We start from the raw sequence: 26795 nt of genomic DNA, 5'->3' as shown, positions 1-26795 counted from the left end.
ATAGTAGTAGGCCATTTAATCCTCAAAACAGATCTCTGAGGTCGACTCTAATCCTGTTTTGTAGGTGAGCAAAGTGAAACAGTAGTTTTCCAAAGGTGAATAGTTAGAAAGTGGCTAAGCCACAATTTGTACCTGAGTACTCTGGCTTCAGAACCTATACTCTTAACTATAAATTAATGAGATATTTTGAGTGTAATAACAGCAGGACCTAGTAACTAGTGAAATGTGGCAAATGAAGCATGCTCTTGTCTGCTTTCAAGACAAGAGACAGAAAGGGGAATTATCCCACATACCTACAGTTCTAAAATTATGCATAGCAATTGAGTTCTACCCTTCGGAAACTCAAGTTTATTTGAGTGATGAGATGGGAAAATATTTAAAGAGCAAGTTTTAATAGTCTTAACTCATTTTTCAAATGAGTATGATCTTTTATTTTTTTCCCTTGAGTTACCACTAGAAGTATTTCTGAGTAGCTCACGTACATAATTTTTAAATCAGTGATAATCTTGATAGTTGTGGATAATTTGCTATTTTTTCCTCTGTAGAGATTGCATGTCAGCTTAGATTTTTTTTCAGGAAGTGGCAAGAAGAAGTAAGATAGTTATATAGCGTGGTAGCAAAATGTAATTGTTTATTAGTGGGAGATAGCTTCCGGACGTAGACAAAATTTGTGAGTTGATATTTTAAGTCCTGAGTTAGTAAAACAAGTGTTTAACACTGGATAGCCTTTTGTTTGTTTTTGAGAATATTTTTAAAAGGGTTTTTAAACAAATTTTATTTTAGACAGATTATAGATCTTAGGACATATACTTAAGTTTTTCTCAATCATAAACTTTTACTAGTGATAAACAAGCTTTGGATTAATGGTTCAAAATTAGAAAATATTAGTCTTTTTTGTTAGCCATCAGAATTATAGTTGTTTAGAAAATTCATTTAGTTTAAGAGCAAAAGCGAGTAGTTATGTCCTATAAAAATAAGTTAATTACTTTACAAAATATTTAATGGTAACAAGATGTGAGTCAGCTGATTATATAGGGATATATTTATAGAATGTACAGATCAGTCTGCTCATCTGAATGAATTTTTTTGTTTTTTTAGTTTAGGTTTCAATTCAGTTAAGTTTTTATTCAGTGGATGTTTGTGGAGTGCCTACCATGTGTTGCACACTGTGTTGGGTACTGGAAACATAATTGTTAAGCCAGGCAGACGTCCTGTACACACCTAGTCTAGGGTAATTCTTACACTTTTGGTGTGTGCATATGTGTGTATTAGTTAAATGGAGATAGGTGGTAGGCTCTCTTGGAACTTTAATTTTACTGATAATCTCAGCAGTTATCGTTTTCTCTGAGAGATATTTATGAGCAGATGTGCAAACTATACCTAACTTATACAGCTTTTGGTTTTCAGTATTTTAATAAGGTTTTCAGGAAGTAGATAAATAAGAGTTCAAGATGCAAGATGGCATAAATACAGCATGCGTGACATGTGAGCTTTTCTATATTACCAGTAATTTTAGAGTAATGAAAATCCAGTTACATTGTGTGTGTGTGTGTGGGGGGGGGGGGGCGGGGTATGTGTGTGCATGCGTGTGTGTAGTGAAATTTCACAATTATGGAGTAGATTACACATTTGACTTTCTAAATTTACAGATAGTAAAGACTCCAGTTCGGTCAAACATGGATTATATCTTGGTTTCATCCTAACATCACAAATGACTAGGTCTTGACGTTTTCTCTGTATTTGCACATGACTTCCTCTATAATGAGAATCTTCTTCCTAGTCTACTGATCCCCACCCAGTTTGAGGTTATATACTCCTTTGAACCTGAACTCTCTAATTTCTTTTTCATTAGGGGAAATTTATCTTCTTCAAGAGGTTAGCAGTTGGAATGTTACTTTCAGGTATTTGGGAATATAGCTTTTTATACTGTCCGTTAACATGATAGATTATCATTGTATTAACCTTTATTTGATCCAACCTAACATTTTATCTCCTTTCGTTGATTTATAAATTAGATTGAATAACTGTCCATTTTTAAAATAATTTTTATTGATACATAATATTTGTTTATATTTATGGGGTACATGTTTTATTTTGTTACATGCATAGAATAAGTAATGATCAAATCAGGGTATTTGGAGTATCCATCACCTTGAGTATTTATCATTTCTAAGTGTTGGGAACATTTCAAGTTCTCTCTTGTAGCTGTTTTGAAATATACAGTACAGTGTTGGTAATTATAGTCACTCTGCTTTAAAACATTAGAATAATTTCTTTTTTCTTTTAACCATATTAAAAGAATCTGCAAGGCAGAGTTATTCTCTCCCAGAGCTATATAAAAATGAACTGAACTTAACATTTCAGGTAGTTGGTGTTTCTTATTTGCCAAGTGTATGATAGCCTAAAATCTCAAAGAGGTTGAGTTTAATAAGAGCATATTATGTTGAGTTGTTCACATTGTTATTTTCTGAGATATAAACTACCGTTTTAGAATTTTACTGGTTTCACCTGTACTTCAGAAACAAAATGTTAAAAAGATGGCAAGATATCGAGCTGTGGCCATGCTCTAGGAATGTAATGTAGTAAAAATTAATGAATTCTGATGTCAACTTAAGTGTGCTGACATTACCCCTAAAAGAGACATCAGTGAGGATTGATTTAGAGCTCAGTTCATGCCTGCAATTAAAAGGATATATTAAAAGATTTGTGATATTATCTACAAAGAGTTTTGACCCATAGAAGAAAAACATAAAATAGTATAAAATATAACTTGTATATTAAACATATATATAATAATTTGTATATAAAAATATATTAAAAATGTATTAATTTGTATATAATTAAATTTTAAATTTTCCTAAAATAATAACTTTTATAATTATAAATAATTCTGTAGATTATCAGAAGAAATGTGTTTAAGGTGAAGAGGTTTGTTTCTTAACATCTTTGAAATGTTTATTAAATGACCTCACATCTCAGCTGTATATCCCTCAGATAACTAAATTGTATCATTTCATGTGTCACACATATAGTTGCCACAAAATTTTAAGCCAGACTGTTTGCTTTTATGTTAGTATAGTATCCTCAATTTTGTACTTTTTAGGATGAATAAAATAATTCCAATTCATTAGTGTGTTTCTTATAGGAAAACACAATACATTCCTATAAGACTGTAGTTATCAGTTTTTAAACCTTAAACATTCTATTATAGGGATTAAATACTGTGATATCTCTGAATTTTTATTGGTAATAGGATAGGCTGAATCATAATTACTGCTTGAAGATTCTCTAGCTCATGTCTGGCATGAGTATAAAATAAGCTTTGAAGATAAATTTAACTTCTCTTTATTGTTAAACAAATTAATCTTAATTTTGTTTTAATTAAATGCCCCCTAAATTTAGTAGCCCAAAATTTTTCCTTTAGTCTCTTTCTTACAGTTGTAGATGATTGTTAATATAATTACCAGTTTGTGATTAAGTGCTCCCTACCGTATGCTTGCCTTGCTTTCACCTAGACTCTAGGGCCATTACTTTCTTGTAACCATTTCAGTGAGCTGCCATAGTTTTCAGTCTGTACTGTCACCTGATCCAAGCATGCGCCAAAATATCCACTGTTTCTGGCTCCTGTATGCTGAATCTGCTTTGCAAACCCTTCGTTCTTTGAGCTTTTGCTTTAGCCAAAAACCAAATTTAAGAAGTTTTCTGGAGTGTGGACATATGCCATTTGCTTCCTTAGCTCCCATGTTATGTAACTCTTTAGCTTTGTATTAAACTTGTAAATACTTATTAAATACAATAATGGCATCCCCATGTGCAATTGTGTGGCTCATGTGTTAAAATAAAGGCTGCTTGTGAATTTGTCAGAAGAATATGAATGCTCCACTTGTGCTGCATTCAGCTTTTTTTTTTCGTTCGTTTGTTTTTTGAATCAGCCACTTATTCTTTCATAGTGTTTGGTTTAATTATTTGATTATTTTATGTGTTATACTAAGGTAAGTTTAATGTAAATGAACTTCGTATTCTATGTGGTATCTCATAGGAATTGTTATAACGTACTTTCCCATTTAGACATGCTGGCGTTTTAAAAATAAATATATGTAGAACTTAAGTAGCTTCCTCCATTTTTTATTAATTTTTAAAACACTGTTTATGGATTACTTTCTGTAAAATTCATTTTTAAAACAGTAAAGCTACCATGTATTACTTGTGGTACAGATGTAGGCAAACCCAATGTGAGAAAAATCTTATAAAAACATAGTACATAATTATTTGCTTTAGAAAATAATATTTTAAACTTCTAGAATGGTTTAAAAAGTAAACAGTAGGTTTTATTAGTGAGTTTAAGAAAAGTTAGAATTTTATTTCATGCAATTTTTTTGGGAAAATAGGTATTTTCTAAACTGAAATACATTTCTATAGTTATTTGTGACAATCATTTTCTCAGAATCATAGTAATTTAATAGATTAGGGCAACCACTTGAATAATAGTTCACCTTATGATAGAAAAATTATCTTTTAGGAAAGGATGATGTTAAATGGATGTTCAGATTGGTCCGTAAGTGTGTATGTCTTAGAAGAAAAAGAGAGTATGGATTTGGAAGTGTATTTTTGCTGTTATTATATACATTTCATTTGGGAATATGAAGAAATTCTTTTAACACAAGTAGTATTTGTGTAAAATAGGTTCACTTAATTGTTCACACATTTCTTAATTTATAACATTGATTGCTAATACCATATTGTAGTCTTTTCTATTTCTCTTCCTTATTTTATCTTGTACTTTGATGTTTTTCTCAGTTTCCTGAATTCTGCATTTCTTTCTTCTGAAAGAAAGTTTTAAGGTAGCTTTGCCTTGGAACCAAAACTTTAATTCAAGAACTGGCTGGCATCATTTGTAGTTCTGGCTTTTATCTCCTTATTTCTCCCTTTTGCTGATCCTCCTCCCTGTGGAGGAAACAAAAATTTCATCATAGGAATGTGAGCTATAACACGCCTCTTAACCTTTCTTTACTTTGCTGTCTTCACTATTTTACTAGTGAGTATAATTCTACTTATTCTACTAATTTTGAAAAACATATTTTGAAAATTGGATATATACTGCAATTCAAAAATAGAAACTTTGGATTTTTTGGTTTTTAGATTTAATAGTGTCTTTTATATGGAAAAATTACAATGAGAGCTTAGCATTCTATCTAGAGTTGATTTTTTTTTTTTTCTATCTCAAGTTATTCCCAAGTGAGAATTGGCCACAAAAAGAAATAAATTATGATATGCTAATTATAGACTTTCTGTTTTTAACACATTGTACATAAAAAGTTACTATAATTTGCAGCTGCTGTCACCAGTAGTTTGCAGCTAAATGCAAGTGATGAGGAAATATGTGTGACAGATGCTTCATTTATAGTGCTCCATTACAAGCAATATTGGACTTCTCTGGTAATAAAATACAATTCTGTGACTCTAAATCATTTTTAAAAATTACAGATCAATACATGGAGTGTTATATCTGAAATTTTTCCTTATATATATTACCAAATTATTTGGTTAATTTTTTAAGTGTGTTTGCTTGCTTGCTTTTTTTTTTTTTTTTAATTAGTCTCTAATTTTTTGTATTTTGCCTAAAGACCCACATCTCTGTAGAAGGATGGCTTACAGATGGCTTTCTCTCTTTTAACATTGACAAATCTTTGCTTTGGAAAGAATCCACAATATAGTGAGTTATAAAAAATAGGTACCAAGAAATGAAATCAGAATTAAAGTTAAATTTATGGATATAATACATAAGGTGTTCACTCAGTGAGGTGAGATGTAGAATATCCTCTTAGTCTAATTCTAAAATTCTAATCATAGCTAAGATTAGAATTTGGAAACTCTGGGTCTACATTTAAAATTATATCTAATAATATATTCCTATAGATATCTCTTAAAGTAATAAAGCAAATACAGATAGGTGGTTTGTTTTCCAGCAATTGAGTTTAAAAGGTTAAATCTTATGCCTTTTGAGAAGTAGCATTTTAAAGATGGGAAGTTTAAAAATCCATTATAGAATAAAACTTCTCTACTTCCCATAGTATGTTTATTTTAAACATTTCATGTTCATATATATTATGTGCTATTGAGTAATAAACTGATTTAAAATTTATTTTTCAGATGAACCAGAAACTCGAGATGCATGGTGGGCAGAAATCAGACAAGAAATAAAATCACATGCTAAAGCATTAGGCTGTCATGCTGTAGTGGGCTACAGTGAATCAACTAGCATCTGGTAAATGATAATAACAACTTGATTTTCCAGACACTAATTTAGACTGCCATCTAAAAGGGGAAAAGCTTTATGTAAATAAAAGAAAAGAGAATAGTGAAGTGTTCAGAATCATGGGCCTTGGAGTACATTAGATTAAGGTTTATATGCCGTCTTTGCCAGTTAATGACTGTGTAACTTTGAGAAAGTTATTTAACTCTTCTAAGCCTCAATTTGTACATTAAAATGGAGATAATACCACAGATCAATTAATCATTTACATCAGTGATTAAATGAGAATATAATACTGGCACATAGCAAATATTAACTCTAGGCTTCCTTTACTATAGTATGTAACTGTATTAACTTCTTCCACTGGAACCTTTGGAACCCTTGATGTACTGTAAACGAATTGCCATGTGTCTTTAAAGTTTGTCCATAAACTCATTCTGCCTCCTTTTACCTACTGTAATGTAACTTTTCTTGCTAACAAATCATTCTTCCTAATACTGACAAATTAGGAAGAGGCTTTCATACTCTTGGTTCTCAATTCCTTTTTCTCCTTCCCTTCATTTGAACAATCTCCTCCTTTAAAGTACATGCCACTCTACTGTTCCATTGTCTACTTCCAAAGCATTCGTCTGCCTTTCTTAGTTACTTCTCTGCACTCTCCTCCAGTTATATACGATTATGTTCATTCTAGTAGCTGGCATTATAGTTTCTTATTCTCAAGTTCTCTGACCCCACTTAACTTTCAACCATATTTTGGACCTCAGTATCACTTGAAACTGTTCCGCCTTAAAATTTTGAAACTATAAAATTTTACTCTCAGATCACAACTTAACGTTTTTCTACCAACATCATTTGCTCTTTTATATCTAGTTTGTTTTGACCCTTACCTTAACCAGTTGTTTTCTCAGCTCCTTACTTAGTTTCTAGCTTTTCTTGTTCTTTTGCCATCCTTGAACCCTACTTTCAGCCCCTTCAAAAGTTTACAATTGATATCATCCAGAAACTGTTTAACCGTCTGCTATCTTATTTTTCTACCATCTATTCTTAGATAATTCTTACTGTTAGATCCTCTGCTCTTGTGGTGATCCTTATTGTTAGGGAAAAATAATTAAACTGTAGTAAATGTGGGCATTACAGAGCCATATTATTTAATCTTCTGTGGGCTTTTCTTTTCCTTTGCAGATCATGTGTTATACTCCTGGACTGTTTATTCCCATAGCAGCTGTTCTACTCTTGTTAACTACTAACTTTGTCAAGCTTATCTTGCCTTACTCCCTGGTTGTCTTGCCACATTGATGGATTTAATGTCATAAACGTTGAGGCCTTAGAGATATGGTTTTTTTTTTTGTTGTTGTTGTTGTTTTTTTTTTTGAGATAGAGTTTCACTCTTTCACTCAGGCTGGAGTGCAATGGTGTGATTTTGGCTCACTGTGCAACTTCCGCCTCCCGGGTTCAAGTGAGTCTCCCACCTTAGCCTCCTTAGTAGCTGGGATTACAGGTGCCTGCCTTCCTGTCTGGCTAATTTTCGTATTTTTAGTAGAGATGGGGTTTCGCCATGTTGGTCAGGCTGGTCTTGAACTCCTGACCTCGTGATCTGTCCGCCTCGGCCTCCCAAAGTGCTGGGATTATAGGTGTAAGCCACCACACCCGGCCAGAGACACGGTTTTAGAAGACATAGTTCTTGGTATCACATTTACATTCTACTGGATAATTATGATTTTAAGATAATTAAAATTTTAAGATCGAGATATAGGATGCTTTGGGATCCTAGAGGGCTGAAAGCTCAAAGTAGAATCGGAAGAAAATGTCAATGAAGTAACTGATGCTTGAGTTGGATTTTGGGGGATGAATATGAATTATATAAATAAAAAGAAGAGGCATAAGGAGAGGTTTCAAAGCTTACAAGATGCATTCAACACTTAAGAGTAGCAAAAAAAGAAGGCCATAGGATGTAGACTCAGGATGGCTGATGATAGGTCACAGATGGAGGAGTCTGCAAATGAGTTCAGTTAATTTACCTAGAAGTTTGAGTTCATCTGACAGATGTCGTCTGACAGAGGTCCTTTCTAGACCTCAGAAACATCTATGTATTTAAATTTTTACTAATCTTTTCTGTTCCAGCCCATGCTACTTTCTGTTACTGGATTAAACTCTCTGAAATGCACTTCTGCTCTTATAACTTCTTGATTCGAAGACATCAGTGGTTTCATGTTATTCCTTCTGACATCCTTAATTCCTACCTACACTTTAAGCCTGGTCTCCCTTTATTTTATTTACAGTTCAAGTGACTGTTCCTTCCTTGTTCTCTTAGGCTTCTGTTTTATTTTATTTCTGGCTTTTATTTATACCTGGTTTTCAGCAGTTCATCCCTAAGTTGCTACTTTTCTCATTTGTTTAGGTGATCTCATTCAATAATTATGTTGATTGTTTAATTTTTTAGCTTTCAAATTGGGTGACATATAATAATTTAAAAATTATTTTGAATATCAGTTTTCTGTTACATGATGATGTAGTTTAAGCTTCATTTAGTATATTTTGTATATTGTTTCAGTAACCTTTATAATGATTTAAATTTAGATTAAGCTATATAAATCACCTATATAGAGATATTTACATAGTTGTGCTTTTAGAATAATTTTAATAAAACTTCATATAGATTTAAAGAGTATTTTAATATAGTTTCATTGATTAATGCTAGATTCAGCAATACAATTTATTACTGCTTATATTTTGAAACATTTCATTCTTTCAGCCTTGCCATATTTTAAATGAAGTTATTGTCTTTAATATTAATACTTTTATCTTTTTTCAATTTTTAATTTATGAAGAATTCTTGTCCTCCATTCAAATAAAGTTACTTCTGTTTTCTAGGCTAGGTTTAGGAGGTGAACCTCGTAAACATTATTTAATATTTAGTAGAGTCTAACTTGAACTTAAATTGTCACTGTTATAATTATTTTGATATTTAGCATTTCCCGAAGTTATACTGTCTGAAAAATGTTAACTTGTTTGTGTTTTTTCCTTTATAGTGAAGAGGTCTGCATTTTATCTGCATCTGGCACAGCGGCTGTACTGAATCCTAGATTTCTGCAGGATGGCACCGTGGAAGGCTGTTTGGAACAGAGGTTGTCATGGCAGCCTGGCTTATTTTCTATAAGGGCAGAGAAGGGAGAGGTTGACTTTTTTTTCTCAGAGTTGGGATGATTCTTCTCCGTAGGGTGGCTTACAGTGGTACAGTGTAGAAATCAGGACCAAGCACTTCACTAATTTTTAACTAACCCATAGTAACAGAAGAGTATTGGATTCTGCACTATATGGCACACATTATTGTCTCTAGTGTCTTGATAAGTGACATGTATGATTACCAGTTGAAGAATTTCAAGTGTCCATTTTTTTTTGCTTTGTCATGATATAGAAATAATCTTTGAATTTTTCTCTTCCTTTCATTTCCCTGTGTCTCACCTCCAAAAACAGAAAGAGGTTATGAAACAATTTTTATAAAAACAATTCTTAATTTACAAAATAGTAAAAGTACTGCATTTTATCAAGATTATCTGTAGATATAATATATATGGTCCTTCCGTGTCCATAGGGAATTGGTTCCAGGACCTCTTGCAGATACCAAAACCTGCAGATGCTCAAGTCCCTTATATAAAATGGTATAGTATTTGCATGTAACCTATGCACATTCTCCCCTATACTTTAAATAATCTCTAGGTTATTTATAATACCTGATATAATACCTGTTCATCATTTCATTTTCATGGATTCAGTGTAATGCTGAGCATGTGGCAAATTCAAGTTTTGCTTTTCGGAATTTTGTGGGATTTTTTATTGTTTTCCTATTTTCAACCTGTGATTGGTTGAATCCATGCATCCCAAACCCATGGATACGGAAGGGTGACTGTATATTTAAATATATATATATATATACACACATATATAAACTATTAGTTTGGTACCGGAGTCTACCTAGATAATACAGATTTTAATTACCCCTTATGCCACAGTGTGCCTATTTACTCCCCACCTCCCCAGTATTAATATATTAAGTATAAAGAAAGGAAGCAAAGGCCAAGTGTGGTGGCTCACGCCTGTAATCCTAGCACTTTCTGAGGCTGCGGTGGGTGGATCACTTGAGGTGAGGAGTTTGAGACCAGCCTGGCCAACATGGTGAAACCCTGTCTCCACTAAAAATACAAAAATTAGCCTGGTATGATGGTGGGCGCCTGTAATGCCAGCTACTCAGGAGGCTGAGGCAGGAGAATTGATTGCTTGAGCCTGGGAGGTGGAGGTCGCAGTGAGCCAAGATGGCACCACTGTTCTCTAACCTGGGCAACAGAGTGAGACTCTATTTAAAAAAAAAAAAAAAAAGAAAAGTAGCAAAAAAATTCTGTATCTTGTCAAGTTTAGTATAAACTTGCAAGCATTTATAACTAAGATATTCTAGTTCTGGTATTCACTAGAGGAACTTCATCAGTTTCTTTTGTCAGTATTAAAATGGATATTGACTATTATAAATTCCAGAGCCTTAAAGGTCATTGTAAATAGGAAAGTGAAGGTGGGGCATTTTGAAGCACACTAAATAATTAGAATATTCTATTGAGAAAACTGTCTTTGTCAGTGAGTTGTACCAGTGATACAATATAGTTCTTACACGTCTGTAGATTTCATTCTTAAGTTGATAGGAAGCCTAATTTAACAAATCACCTTTTTCATGTAGCTTGTTTTTTTTCTGTATTGTGGCTTGGATGAATACAATACATTCTCTTATACAGTAGTTCAATACAATAGGTGCCACCCCTAGTTGTAAAAAAAAAGAAAAAACAAGGAAAATGTCTTTTCTTTCTGCTATAAAATTATTATTGCTTATTAGAAAAAATTTGGAGAGTTCCTATATCAAATGATGCTAGATTGCCATACTTTTCAAATTCTTACATGCTTTGTAAGATTTCCTACATCTTGCCTTGAAGTCAGCTGTCATTTTTCATGTTAATTCACTATGCTGCCTATAGAAATTCTTATCCTCATTTGTTTGCTATTTCTTTTTTTTTTTTTATATTATACTTTAAGTTTTAGGGTACATGTGCACAACGTGCAGGTTTGTTACATATGTATACATGTGCCATGTTGATGTGCTGCACCCATTAACTCGTCATTTAATATTAGGTTTATCTCCTAATGCTATCCCTCCCTGCTCCCCCTACCCCACAACAGGCCCCGGTGTGTGATGTTCCCCTTCCTGTGTCCATGTGTTCCCATTCCCACCTATGAGTGAGAACATGCGGTGTTTGGTTTTTTGTCCTTGCGATAGTTTGCTGAGAATGATGGTTTCCAGCTTCATCCATGTCCCTACAAAGGACATGAACTCATCCTTTTTTATGGCTGCATAGTATTCCATGGTGTATATGTGCCACATTTTCTTAATCCAGTCTATCGTTGTTGGACATCTGGGTTGGTTCCAAGTCTTTGCTATTGTGAATAGTGCCGCAATAAACATACGTGTGCACGTGTCTTTATAGCAGCACAATTTATAATCCTTTGGGTATATACCCACTAATGGGATGGCTGGGTCAAATGGTATTTCTAGTTCTAGATCCCTGAGGAATCGCCACACTGACTTCCACAATGGTTGAACTAGTTTACATTCCCACCAACAGTGTAAAAGTGTTCCTATTTCTCCACATCCTCTCCAACACCTGTTGTTTCCTGACTTTTTAATGATCGCCATTCTAACTGGTGTGAGATGGTATCTCATTGTGGTTTTGATTTGCATTTCTCTGATGGCCAGTGATGATGAGCATTTTTTCATGTGTCTTTTCGCTGCATAAATGTCTTCTTTTGAGAAATGTCTGTTCATATCCTTCACCCACTTTTTGATGGGGTTGTTTGTTTTTTTCTTGTAAATTTGTTTGAGTTCATTGTAGATTCTGGATATTAGCCCTTTGTCAGATGAGTAGGTTGCAAAAATGTTCTCCCATTTTGTAGGTTGCCTGTTCACTCTGATGGTAGTTTCTTTTGCTGTGCAGAAGCTCTTGAGTTTAATTAGATCCCATTTGTCAATTTTGGCTTTTGTTGCCATTGCTTTTGATGTTTTAGACATGAAGTCCTTGCCCATGCCTGTGTCCTGAATGGTATTGCCTAGGTTTTCTTCTAGGGTTTTTATGGTTTTAGGTCTAACGTTTAAGTCTTTAATCCATCTTGAATTAATTTTTGTATAAGGTGTAAGGAAGGGATCCAGTTTCAGCTTTCTACATATGGCTAGCCGGTTTTCCCAGCACCATTTATTAAACAGGGAATCCTTTCCCCATTTCTTGTTTTTCTCAGGTTTGTCAAAGATCAGATAGTTGTAGATGTGTGGCATTATTTCTGAGAGCTCTATTGTCTCTATATCACAATATTGAGTAATAATTGCCATTCACAAGATAATTCTACAGTTTAAGAAAGGCTTAAATTTTGCATCTTTTTCTTACACTAAACACTCTAGTTCTACCAACATTCTTGGCATTTCCTTAAAATGTCATTTAAGAAATATTCTATTAAAAACAATAAATTAAATGAGCTTCTGTCTTTAAACCAAACTGTCAGTGATTCTAAAATCATCAGCCATTCATTCGTATAGATGTTAGAGAGCAGATGTTTAATTATATTATTTTCCTGAAAGAAAAATAAAATAACCTAAATGCACAGGTTATACCTGTGGTTGGAAAAATGCAACGTGCTAGTCCTCAGCAGTTGTATTTATTTGAAGTCATAACTGATAGCTAATGCCTTGTCTTGGCTTATAAGAAGTTTGTTTAAAATGAATTCATTAGTTTTCCCTTATGTAGAAATACTGGTTCTGCTAATGCTCTGGCACTGATACGGGGAAAGGAAACTGTGGATTAGGATTAAAGCTTCACCTCTAGACTTTTCTGAACAAACTAGAGTGCAGGTCAGTCAGGAACCAACGATACGAGAGCAGTGTAGTAGCTGGGAATGAGTGACCACAGTGAATGGGCCGAAGTAGAGCTGTCCATTAAGCAAAAGCTTCAGAGTGTGCTTTGCAGTGTTTTTTTTTTTCCATTCAAGCCTGGTTTTAAAAAGACATGATAAGTAGCAGGTCAAAACTAGGGATCCTAAGTACAGGAATTCTCACTTTATTAAGTAACCCATCCCATAGAGAAATTTCAGTATAAGATGTGTATTAGGATAACCAGGACTTAACAGGACTTCAGTGTAATAACTTTGGTTATTTTAAAAATGTTTTGATAGCTATCTGCATTTGACTCGTATAATGCTTAGTTGCAAAGTACTTGTTTTCTTCATTAAATTTTTAAAATGAATCAAAAAAATTTGGAGAATGTAGGAGAGTAGAAGGAAGAGAAGATTCCTTATGATCTCACTATTCAGGGATAATCCCTGTGTGCATTTCATATTTCAAATGCTTTCATAAATTTTAATACTTTTATTTTTATGCCTTATGTATACCACTAATATTGAAATTTGTGTGAGTGGTTTAGTTAAAAATTGCTTCGGTTTTCATCCTTTTGTACCCCCTTATAACACATTGGCTTTGGATTCAAACAAACTGAAATTCAAACATGAGGCCTGCTACTTAGTGCTTAGTATGACTTTATGAAATAGATGTTATTGTTTTTCAAAAAAGTTGAAGCTATCATAGGAAATTAGAAATCTTAGAGTATGCCTGTTTTTGACTTACTATTTTTCTTTTTTAATACTTTCTTCATAAATTAAAAAATGATTACACTTGGATTTTTTTTTTAATTTTTGGGGGTGCCTAGTAGCTGTATATATTTATAGGGTACATGAAAATGTACAATTAAATTATCAATTATAGTCACCCTGTTGTGCTATCAAACGCTAGGTCTTATTCACTCTTTCTATTTTTTTTGTACCCATTAGCCATCCCCACCTTCCCTCCAGCCTGCCACTACCCTTCCCAGCCTCTGGTAACCAAAATATTTTTTTCTTTGGGAATTTTTTTTGTGGTTATGTTTGTCAACCAGTGGGAAAATGTCATCATTATCATCTAACCATTTTTTTAAAATGTTGTATCCCAGAGAAAAAACTTTGGGGTGATAGTGGTGTTTGTCAGGTGGTAAGTCATCAAACAAATAAATTGGTGCAAAATGACTTTGCAATTGATAAGTCTTTTCTCTCATAGGACAAATGTATGGTTCTGATTTCATGGTCGTTTTTAATTCTTATCAATCTTAGTGGTACTTTTGTAGCCTGCAGTGGTAGAAGTTGGATAGTTCGTATACAAGTACTGTGTATGTAATATGTTTCATAATTATTTTTGAAAAAATTTGTACATTTTTAAAGAATATCTTATTTTTTTCTTAATCTATTTATATAGGCTTGAAGAAAATTTGCCTACACGTTGTGGATTTTGTCATATACCATATGATGAACTGAATATGCCATTTCCAGCTCATCTCACATATTGCTATAACTGCAGGAAACAAAAAGTTCCTGATGTTCTGTTTACAACTATAGACCTCCCAACAGATGCAACAGTTATTGGAAAAGGTTGTCTTATTCAAGCAAGGTATGTTTGTGAAAACAGCATTTGGTGTCCCTGAAAAAGTATGAGATAGGGAGCCATAAACCTATTTTCAAGTGTCAGCTTTACTGTTTCCTACCTGTTTGATCCTGCACAAATTGGACAATTCTATTGGAACTTTGTGTTTTTTTGCATGTAAAAAAAAACTCTCTGTGTAAAACTCAAATAAGTTTGTATACAAAAGCAGTTTTTAACTTTAAATTCTATACAAATATTTGTCATTTTGGGAATTATTAACCTGCCAAAGGCAAGGGATGTGACTAAGTATAGATTGCTTCAATGACATTCAGTATGTAACACATTTTAGGAGTTGACTCTTTTTATCTTTTAAAGAATAGTGCCATGAAGTGTTTCTTTTACTGCTTTAGTTAGCTGGTAAGAGTTCCTTTTAAAATACACTGGAGTAGGAAATCCTAATTGGGGAACTCATGACAACAGCTGCCAGGTTACCAAATCCATCAGGTACTTCTGTCCTCATCTTAGTTCTGACTTCTCAGCAATAGTGACACCATTAATTATTTTCGCCTTGAAATTCCTTTGACTTCATGATGCTACTCCTGTGTTTTCCTACCTTTATGTATAATCTTCAGCCTCCTTGATGACTTCTCTTTTCTTGATCCTTGAGAGCCATGGGTTTGGACCCTCTGCCCAAAGCTCTCTCCCTAGTTGAACTCATCAACTTATATAGATCTATATGCTATCTATGTGTCTGTGACTCCCAAATTTAAAACTCTAGTCCAGAACTTTCTTTTGAGCTTTAGACTCATACCTGTCTACTTCATACCCCATTTTGATAAGCCATAGGCATCTCATACTCGTTCCACATTGAACTGCTGATTTTCTTCACTTTTCTTATTAGCCTTTTCTGTTTTAATGAATGGTACCTTTCTCTATCCAGTTCTGCATGCCAAATTTGGTATTCTTTGGCACTATCCTCTTTCTCAACCTCCCCACATCAAATTTGTTACAAAGTCCGTTGATTTTTCTTCTAAAATATATTTCTAATCCATTTTTTTTTTCCCTCTTGAATCTTAGACCTTCCATTTGGGATTGTTTTCCTTTTGCCTTAAGTGTACGCTTTAGTATTTCTTTTGATGGATCTGCTGGTGGTGAACTATTTTTTTTGTCTGTCTGAAAAATGTGTTTATTTTACTTTTATCTTTAAAAATTATTTTGGGCTGGCAGCTATTTCTTTACAGCACATTGAAGTACTCTTCACCACTGTCTTCTGGCTTTCATTGCTACTGTTGAGAAATAATGTTAGTCTAGTTACTGTCCCTTTCAATGTAGCCTGTGTGGCATGAAGTAGATGCTCAAGTGACTTTTGTATTTTTTTCAATGAGTAGCATTTTCTTCTGCTTTCCATTTATATTGAACACATGCAGTTATAAAACCTAAGATTTTAAATGATATTCTCTAGTGATTTTGGTCATTATTTCATTTTTAGAGATTTTTGAGAGTTTTTATTTTTGTTTATTGAAATATGATTCTTTAAAATACTTAATTTTTGTGGGTAAACAGGTGTATATATTTATAGGGTACATGAGATACTTTGATACAGGCATGCAATGCATAATAATCACATCATGGAAGATGGGGTATCCATCCCCTCAAGCATTTATCCTTTGTGTTAGAAACAGTCCTGTTATACTCTTTTAGTTATTTTAACTTGTGCAATTCAATTATTATTGACTGTAGACACCCTGTTGTGCTATCAAATACTAGGTCTTATTCATTCTTTCTATTTTTGTGTACCCGTTATGAAATAGGATTTTTAGTGCAAGTTTATACAATGATAAAAAGCAGAAAAGATTATTGATATAACTCAGTAAGTCCATTAGAAACAAGTAAATGTTTTATTCAGCACACTTTTAGCAAGTTTTAAAATTTGGACATTTTTAAAGATGGTACCAAGAATACTGTTCACTGACTTATTTTCCTTTACAGGTTATGTCGCTTAAAAAAGAAAGCACAGGCAGAAGCAAATGCTACAGCTATCAGTAATCTCTTGCCATTTATGGAATATGAAGTGCATACTCAGCTAATGAATAAACTAAAACTCAAAGGAATGAATGCTTTGTTTGGACTAAGAATTCAGATCACAGTGGGTGAAAATATGTTGATGGGCTTAGCGGTAAGTTTAGATGTTTTTGGTTTTGTTTTATGATTTCCTTAATTATAGTAGATTCTATGTTATGTGATTCAAAGAGTCTTTTCGAAGACTTATCTAAAGACTTTGACATTAAGACCTGTATGGGACGAGGACATTTTAAGAAGTGAAAAGTCTGGTGATTGGTTTTCACGTATTTTAAAGGGACTGCGATCATAACTTTAATAATTCTATTTCTAAAAATTATCATTTGTCGCTTGCTTAATAAGTTGGCCACAGTTTTTCTGGACTTTATTATTGTTTACATATTGCTAAAACAGGGTTCCTCCATCTCAGTACTAGGGCAGGATACCTCTTTGTTGCAGGGAACTGAGTTGTGCATTGTAGGATGCTTAGCAGCATCCATGGCAATTCCCCACTATAAGCTAGTAGCATCCCCCCAGTTGTGACAAATAAGAATGTCTTCAGAAATTGCCAAATGTCCCTTGGTGGGTGGAGCAAAATTACCCCAGTTTGTGGATTAATCTTTAGTTTTGATGGAGAAGATAAAGCAAAACATGTGAGACACTATTGGACAGACAATTAAACTTTATCATAAATGTGCACCTGTGGCCAGTGGTAGAATACACCCATAATTCCAACACTTGGGCGGCTGAGGTGGAAGGATCACTTGAGCCCAGAAGTTAGACCAGCCTGGGTGAGACCACTGTCTCTATAAACAAAACAAAACAAAACAAAAAAACAACTAAAAATTAACCAGGTGTGCTGGCAGGAAGCTTAAGTGGGAGGATTAATTGAGTACTGGGAGGTTGAGGCTGCAGTGAGCCCTGATCACATCACTGCACTCCAGCCGAGGCGACAGAGTGAGACTCTGTCTCAAAAAAAAAAAAAATGTGTGTTTCTTAAGTGCTGATGAAATATGAGACAAGAAAAAGCTGTGTCTCAGCTTAATGTTCATTTTGGCTTGTTAGCAAATAAATTCTGACTTTAAAGATGTTAATGAGGAAAGCCAGTGCTGCTTCTACAAGTAGTGTAGGACTCAGAGAACCAGGTGCCTGCAAAAAGTGTATTGATCATATGGAATCTGATGAACCACGTTTATGGAAATTCTCTCATTTTCTAGGTACTTTGCTAACCAGCATTTTGTCTGTGTTATTGGCAGTTTTCAAATTTGAATTCTCTTGCCGTCTTTTTGAGAATGCATAGACATTTAATTTTAAGAAATTTATAGAATTTGACTTTTTTGTCTCTATACATTTGTAGGTCAAGTGCACATTTGTTTCCTGTTTCATCTTTCTGTAAGGGAAAATATGTAGTTTTGTATGTAGAGGATAATTGTATGATGATGATAAACTAATTAGGTATTACAGTTTTCTAACAACAGAAATTTGTAGTAATTAGGTAACTTGGTTCATATTAAAATATTTGATACTTAGGCTGGGCATGGTGACTCTTGCCTGTAATCCCAGCACTTTGAGAGGCTGAGGTGGGCAGATCGCTCAAGCCCAGGAGTCTGAGACCAGTGTGGGCAACAGGGCGAAACCCCATCTCTACTAAAAATACAAAAATTACCCAGGCGTGGCAGCTTGTGCCTGTAGTCCCAGCAGCTTGTGAGGCTGAGGTGGGAGAATCAGCTGAGCCTGGGAGCTTGAGGCTGCAGTGAGCCGTGATCGTGCCACTGCACTCCAGCCTGGCTGACAGAGCGAGAGACCCTGTCTTAAAAAAAAAAAAAATTTCTTTTATACTTAGAGTAACTTGGGGAAAAGTGGTTATTTTAATTCAGTGGTCTAAAAATTTGTATGCTTAGTGAGGACATTACATAAATGTATAATTTGTGCTTGATGCAAGACTGTAGTGATTGGTGGGTAGCTATGCATGTCAATTAAGAGCTGGATTTAAATTGAGGGGTTTAAAAAACTTTGCTAGCTATAACAAACATTTTTGATGGTTGAGCCCTAGGAAACTAGTTTATGACACTGATGTAATTCAAGACTTGCCTCAAATATTGCTTTTCTGATTCATACTAATCTTTTCTTTCCTTCTTGATCACTAGTGCTATTAACTACCACTGTTTGACATTTCATCTTTGTGCTTTGTTATAGTTTGTGCACTTAAATACTAAGTTCTCAAGAGTAGCTTCTTTATTAGGTGATCTCTCATGAGTGCTGACTAGGTGTCTGGCACTGTGCTATTCTAGAAGGAATGTGATATTACCTTCACTTTGCAGGAGGAGAAAATGTGTGCTGTGATAGGTTGAGACTGTAAAGTGATGTGGTTACATGTGTTAGAAATGGTTTCAAATCAGGCCTCTCTGATGCCAGAGTCTGTGTTCTTAGCCATTCAGGGCTGTTGCTTCGTTAATGAGTGGAGCTCAAACACATTAAAGGTGGTGGACTAAGGCTTCATATGGCATGGAGAAGGGGGGGTTCCCTGGTTGAGTATTAGAGATTGGGTCATGTATACAGTGATGGACATTAATGAACAAACCAGGAGTAAGCACTCTTGAGGAACAATTTTATCTACTATGCAGACTTCTTCATCAATCCCTTTTTAGGATTGGTGTTCACAAAATTGGCAATTAATTTAAAAAATAATAGTAACAAATATCTAGAGTTAAAAGAATTCTTTTCTCTTTCCCATTCCACCCCTTTGATGTTAACAATTTGATGTTTATACTTCTATTTTTTTTGCTTTGCTTATTAGCATATTTACACATAAGTGCACATAAGGATATGTATAAATGTTACCTTGTTTTGTATTTCCCATAATAGTTTTCCAGTACTAATGAAATGTAGTACTGTTTCAGAGTCAGATATTAAATAGTAATTTAATTAGATATTTAAAATAAATCTGTATCAAATAAACATTTTTCTCTGCTAATTAGGAAGGTAGGGCAATATAGTGAAATGCATTTGGGTTTTGGAGTGAGAAACACTCAGTTCAAATTGTTTGTCCACATTTATTGACTTGGCTTGAGTAAGTTCCCTGACCTTTCTGAATTTCAGTCTCTTGCCTTGCAAAAGTTTCCTCTTTACTTTTGCCACCTTTAAAGATAGAGCGTCTGCTCATTCATGAAAAATTTATTTTTTAGCAACCTTTAATTTTTTTTTTTGCTATTTTTAATTCTAATTCTATTTTTTAAAATTATGAGGTAGGTCCAGGCCCAGTGGCTTACGCCCGTAATCCCAGCACTTTAGGAGGCCAAGGCAGGTGGATCAGTTGAGGTCAGGAGTTGGAGACCAGCCTGGCCAACATGGTGAAAACCCATCTCTACTAAAAATACAAAAATTAGCTGAGGGTGGTGGTGGGCACCTGTAATCCTAGCTACTCAGGAGGCTGAGGCAGAAGAATCGCTTGAACCCAGGAGTTGGAGGTTGCAGTGAGCCAAGATCGCGCCACTACACTCCAGCCTGGGTGAAAGAGTGGGACTTCGTCTCAAAAAAAAAAAAAAAAAAAATTGTGAGGTAGAAACATAAAAAATATAATTGGGTATGCAGTGAAAAGTAAATCCCCATTTCATAACTGTCTCCCACCTACCCAGGGTCCTCCCCAAAAGAAACCAATGCTTGTTACCAGTTGTTTTTGTGTGCCTTTCCAGAGATGTCCTATGTATACCCCGATGCTGATTATATTCTTCCTAATGAGCAAAGACCACATTCTTGGGTTTTTTTTTTTCCCTTTTTTCTTTTTTTGAGACAGAGTCTTGCTCTGTTGCCCAGGCTGGAGTGCAGAGGCATGATCCTGACTCATTGCAACCTCCACCTCCCGGGTTCAAGTGATTGTCCTGCCTCACCCTCCTGAGTAGCAGGGATTATGGGCACACACCACTACACCTGGCTAATTTCTGTATTTTTAGTAGAGACGGGGTTTCACCTTGTTGGCCAGGCTGGTCTCAAACTCCTGACCTCAAGTGATCTGCCCCGCCTCGGCCTCCCAAAGTACTGGGATTACAGGTGTGAGCCACTGCACCCAGCTGTTGACCACATTCTTAAATATGAAAACTTAAGAACTGTTATTCTGTAGATATTTTTTCTGATTATTTCCCCATTATTTTTTACAAGTCTGCCACAGGTGTATATTTAGCAGCTTTACCAACTCCTGGTGGTATTCAGATTGCTGGGAAGACTCCTAATGACGGCTCATATGAACAACACATCTCTCATATGCAGAAGAAGATAAATGACACAATTGCTAAAAACAAAGAGTTATATGAAATCAATCCTCCAGTAAGTAAAACAAACCTACATTGTGAATGTATCAGTTATTGTTTATTAGTATATTTTTAGGTTATCTTATTGAGGACACAAGATTTTTTTTTCACTGTTTAGCTCTCCTTATTACTCATTCTTTCACCTCCCTTTATGTCTTTGCTCAACTGTCTCCTTTTCGGGTAAGCCTACTCTAAACATCCTATTTAAAAATTATGACTTCATTTTTGCCACTTCCTATCACCTTTCCCTCTTTTATTGTTTTCTATAGCTCTTATCTTTGTGAGTGTGTGTGTGTGTGTGAGTGTGTGTGTTTTGTTGGTCTTTTGCCTGTTAGTACTGGTAGAGTGAAGCTCCATGAGGGCTTTATTTCTCTTGCCTAGAAAAGTTCCTATTGGTAGTAGTCTCTTAGTATTTGTTGAATGATGAAATAAATGGTTTAAAATGTTCTTTGTTAGTAAAAAGAGATTCTTATCGGTGGTAAAAATGTGAAAGAATACAGTTTTTCAGTTACAGTTTCTTTTTTTTTTACAAATTTGCTCCCAGTCATTTCCTTTAATCAGTCTTTTTACCAACTTCGCAATAAGTATCACAATGCTGCCTCCTCTGTGGTTGACTGATGGCAAGAGTCTGAATTGAAAGAAAAATGGATTGGAGTTAGAATGGAACTATTTGTTTTTATGAGTCTCTGATAATGAAATACTTTCACAAAAGGAAAGTACAACATTCACATGTATACATATGTAACAAACCTGCACATTGTGCACATGTACCCTAAAACTTACAGTATAATAAAAAACATAATAAAGTATGACATTATTATTTTTATTATTTTAAACGTCTTATCTAATTTTGGCTGGTCTTCTGGAACAGTGTGTCTGGATTGTTGCATCACATATATAGCTTTCGTCATATTATTCTAGCATAGTTGTTCATTTGGGAGGAATTTTAAGGATATGACTTACAGCTGCACTATTCATTATTCACTGTGGTAACCACTGGCCACATGTGACTTTTGAGCACTTGTGACTAGTCTGAATTGAAATGTGTAGTAAGTATAAAATATACACTGGATTTTAAAGATTTAGTGTGGAAAAAATAGTGTAAAATATGAATATTTTTGTATTGATTATGTGTCAAAAATTTAATATTTTGGATATACTGAATGAAATAAAATGTTTTATTAAAATGGATTTTATCTGTTTCTTTTTACTTTATTATGTATGTGGCTTGCTTTATATTTCTATTGAACAATACTGACTTAGGGCTTCTATAAACTGAATACAAATGTTGATGTGTTAACATATTCATGTTTTAAAAATAGACTTTGTGAAAGTTCTCTGTGCACCACTCTACTGACTGCTTATTTTTATAGTACATTATTTTTATTTGGTAGTTATATTTTGATATTTGAACATCTGTTTATAGTATGCCACTTGGAAAAGATGATTTGTAAAGCTTTGTGTTACAGTTTCATATATTCTTCATTTATTATTTCTAATGATATGAGCTGAACTTTTTAACTTAATAGTGTTTCTCACCTCTGTAAATCCATCCTGACCTCCCACAGGAAGAATGGACTCTTCCTCCATTGTGTACTTGTTGTACCTGTATGTACTTGTATAGAAACTGTTACATATTATTATACTTAGTTTTTATATATCTGTCTTCCTTTACTATAATGTAAGCCCTTTGGAGACAGGGATGTATTTAAATAAGACTATGAATTAAGTTACTTCATCCGTTCAGTACTTATTGAGCTGCTACTGTGTGTCATACAGTTTACATTTGGAAGGAGGGAGTAAATCTATTATGATTTTAAAAATTTTAGCATATATGAATTTCATGTGTTGAGGATGACTGTATTTTCACAATAGTACTCATCAGTTTATGAATCTTCTAATATGTCTTTCCTTATTGTAGATACTGACTACTTTATAGTCTTTTAGCATAATCTCTCAGCATTTGTTTGACAGAGTCAGTGTACAAGGTTGATTACCAGGCCACTATACACATTACAGTGTTGTGTTATGTCCACCCTGAATATGTAGATCAGAGTGTTCCTTCTCTTAGGATGATAGCCCTCACTGAAATAAATGCTGCTGTTTGAATTTTTTCTCAATACATTAAAAAATGTTTCTAATACAAAGGTGTAGTACCACTTAAGCTTTATGGAGATAATCAAAGGTATCAAAATAAGATGCACATCTCTCAGAATAATAGTACTAGTGATGAAGTTTCAGTATGAATTTAGAACGTATTAAATACTAGACAGTTATATTTGTTAAGTCTGTGGCATTGTGAACAAAGGCGTAACAATTTAAAACTACTGTAAAATTATAAAAAGTAGTGTGGTATCTAGTGGGAATAACGTTGCACTGTGTATCAAAAGACTGACCTAGACTGGCTCTACACTTGCTAGTTTTCCAAATTTAGGCAGACTACTAATTTACTTCTGAATTACAGCTCTTTTCCATTTTGTAGTTATTATAATGTTAACTTTATAGAGGGCAGATTAATTTGGAGTACAAATAAGATAAATGGATGTGAAAGTGCTCCGTAGGTCATTACATTATGAAATTGTGCAGTGGTAGTCTTTTATCTAAGGTGTGTACTACCAATGAACATTTAAAACTATATATTTTTGAAAAATTTTATGTACAATTTCCTTGTTTATTAAAAAGACAATTCTGTTGCATCAGCAATAGGCCATGGCTTTTGCTTTTGTGTTCACGTATTCACATTCTTCCAGCATTCCTTGTGGCCAACAGACACTTAGAACCCCTAGTGATCTTTGGCTATGTAACAGCGAAAAGCTCACTAAGCCATACAGTATTGCACCATACACTGACCTTAAAAAGATCATTATTGTAAGTACCAATGTTTATTTAGCTTAATAAATTGAATAGCAAATATGTGCATAGTATAAGTATGTATGTATTCATACTCATACATTGATCATATTTCATGTTTTGCTATGTGGAGCTTTGAAAAATTACCAGTGGATAAGAAAAGATATAAAGGATTAGAATTCTTTCTAGGAACGTAAGTCTTTAAATTGTTAAGGCCTATTAGGACTTTCATAATGTTGAATAGAAAATATGCACACACAGCAGTACTGGATTTCAGAGCTGTAAGGACTGCCAATTCCATACACATTGTAGTGTCCTGTGTGTACACTAGATGTCAGTTTTATCTTGTTATGTCTGTGAAAGTTGTATATATTTTTCTGATTCGTGTATCATTAAGGCTGCCATATCTGCTTTAAAAGTTTAGTTTTAAAGGTTAACTTAAGTACAGACTTCACTGAGTATATTTTACAGGCTTTTTCTCCACAGGTAGGTGTCTACTAATATAAAGATGTAAAATTTAAACTGGAAAAGACAATCTCATATGATATAAAACAATTATCTTTCTTTTAGGAGATATCTGAAGAGATTATAGGATCACCCATCCCAGAACCTAGGCAACGCTCAAGACTTCTAAGATCTCAATCAGAAAGCTCGGATGAAGTTACAGAATTAGACCTTTCACATGGGAAAAAAGATGCTTTTGTTTTGGAGGTAATTTGGCATTGGACTAATTTCTTAAAGGTTTTGGAAGCTAAGATACACATTTTTTCAGATGCTAAATTAATATGATACTTTTATATCATTACAACTGTTATAAATATTTAAATTATTATATAAATTGCAACAAACTTGAAAATAACAGAACTTGTTAGCATATGTTTGTTCAATACCAGGTGACTGATACAATAATGCAGATGGTTCTGAAAAAGTTAATGTATGGGTTGAAATAATGATAAAATAGTATTAAACGTTTGAAGTTATTTTTGTAAACTTGAATGAATTTAAATAAGAAATTAAAGTACCATTCTTTAACTTACTATAATTATTACCTTTTTTGTATATTACTGTAGTTATAACATTTTTTAGTATAATCACTGTGAATTCTGAGTGTAGTATTTTCTTACTGAATTCAAAAGGTATAATTGATCCATCTTTATAAAAAGATACTAAGAACACTTTAGTAACTTTCCCAGAGAGTAAATGTCACGTGAAAAGTTTATGGAGACTCCTTCCTCACAGATCTGCTTCCTCTGCACTCCCCTGTAGAATGGTTAGCTCCCAAAGAGACAGATTTTTCTTTTTCCTGTTGAAGGAAAGGAAAATAAATGAGTAAGATGTAAGTTGAGAGGGAAGAAAATCAGATGCTTTGATCTTGGTGTAGCAGGAAGCTGGTGGTAGAATTGTGTTGGGATGGGACTGGAGGTTTAAAGAGTCAGGAACAGCGCCAGTGGCTGTAACAAGAATCTATGAGAGACGCACAGGCCTAACCAAGGTGAGAGTGTCGATTTGTAGAAAACTCAACTTATATGGCTATTTGTCCCCCACTTTTTCCCCACATTTCTCTACAGTCTGAGAATGGAAAATATCTCATGGAAAATATGTCAGGTCAAGGAGGTTAAAAGTTCCAGGGTACTATTTACAGCAATGCTACTCAAAGTGTGATGTGACTACTTGTGGCGTCAGCTCTACCTGGGAGCTTGTAAGAAATGCAAATTCTTGGGCCCCTACCTCAGACCTAGTAGATGAGAATTTCAAGGTGGAGCCCAGGAATCTGTTTAACAAACTTTCCAGGTGATGCCAAACATTACCTGAAGTTTGATCTCAGGCATTATTGATATGTCTGATCTTGGGATCCTGGCTAAGTAGAGAGGCACATGAGAACAAAGTGCTTCAAACATGGGCAGAGGACAGAGGGCACGTGGAAGATCCAGTAAGAGAGGTCAAAGAGACAGGACTGTAGTTGGAGAATGCTCGAGATCCTGGGTGTGGAATGTTTTGGGGAATAATGGGTTGAGGTATGGCTGTGACTGTGGGTAGCCACGTGAAATGGAAGTGAAAGTAGTTCTTGAAGTCCTGAGGGTGATGTGGTAAGAAGCTTAGCGAGTCTGCAGGTTAGGACTTAGAAACTGAGGTGCAGATGAATGTCAGCGCCTGTCCAGCTGGATAGTTTCCCTATTTATTATTCACAGTGGAATACGGTGATGTAAGAAAAATAGAATTTAGACCTATTTATTTTATTAGAAAAATAGAGTTTAGACCTATTATTAGACATGTCTTTAAATTTATCTCTGCCTAATTCCATTGTAAAGCAGTTCTGCATTTAGTGAAAGGATCTGATTACACTTTATTAATTTAAACAAATTGGAATAATGATTGCTTATGGTGTCTTTGTAAGTCTTTAGAAACATGTTCTCATAAAGGCTTGAGAAAGTGCTAGTTTTCTTTTTTAACTTAGTGTACTTTGTATGTAAAATATTTCACTTGGAAGTATTTGTGGTTATTACTGTGGAGGAATTTACTGATATTAGAATTTTTTTCTTGTTACATATTTTTACTTAGGGAAAAATGACTGCCTTTTCTTGACTCTATTAATAGTTCTTTTAAAATGTTAAATAATTATGCATTTACTACTTACATAATAGTTTTAATCTCTATTTTAAGATTGATGACACAGATGCCATGGAAGATGTCCATTCTCTACTTACTGATGTTCCTCCTCCTTCAGGTGAACAAAAAAATTACCTTTGAGATGAAACTAGTTTTACATATAAATGTTTTCGCTCATAATTGTTACAGTACTAAT

The 26795-nt window shown here is 34.1% G+C and overlaps 1 protein-coding gene across 11 annotated transcripts in view; it reads left to right on the top strand.

Moving 5' to 3' along the window:
• Positions 1–26795, top strand: part of C2CD5 (C2 calcium dependent domain containing 5) — a 96739-nt gene that overhangs the window by 45568 nt on the left and 24376 nt on the right. For all 11 annotated transcript variants that reach the window (XM_054526312.1, XM_024256085.2, XM_024256082.2 and 8 more), the window contains 7 exon segments: positions 6151–6265; positions 9283–9378; positions 14616–14807; positions 16770–16956; positions 20994–21158; positions 24563–24703; positions 26654–26717. In XM_054526312.1, coding sequence (XP_054382287.1) covers positions 6151–6265; positions 9283–9378; positions 14616–14807; positions 16770–16956; positions 20994–21158; positions 24563–24703; positions 26654–26717 — 960 coding nt within the window.

Source organism: Pongo abelii, chromosome 10 (assembly GCF_028885655.2).
Source record: "Pongo abelii isolate AG06213 chromosome 10, NHGRI_mPonAbe1-v2.0_pri, whole genome shotgun sequence".
NCBI classification, from domain to species: Eukaryota; Metazoa; Chordata; class Mammalia; order Primates; family Hominidae; genus Pongo; species Pongo abelii.
This window is presented reverse-complemented; position numbering and strand designations above follow the sequence as displayed.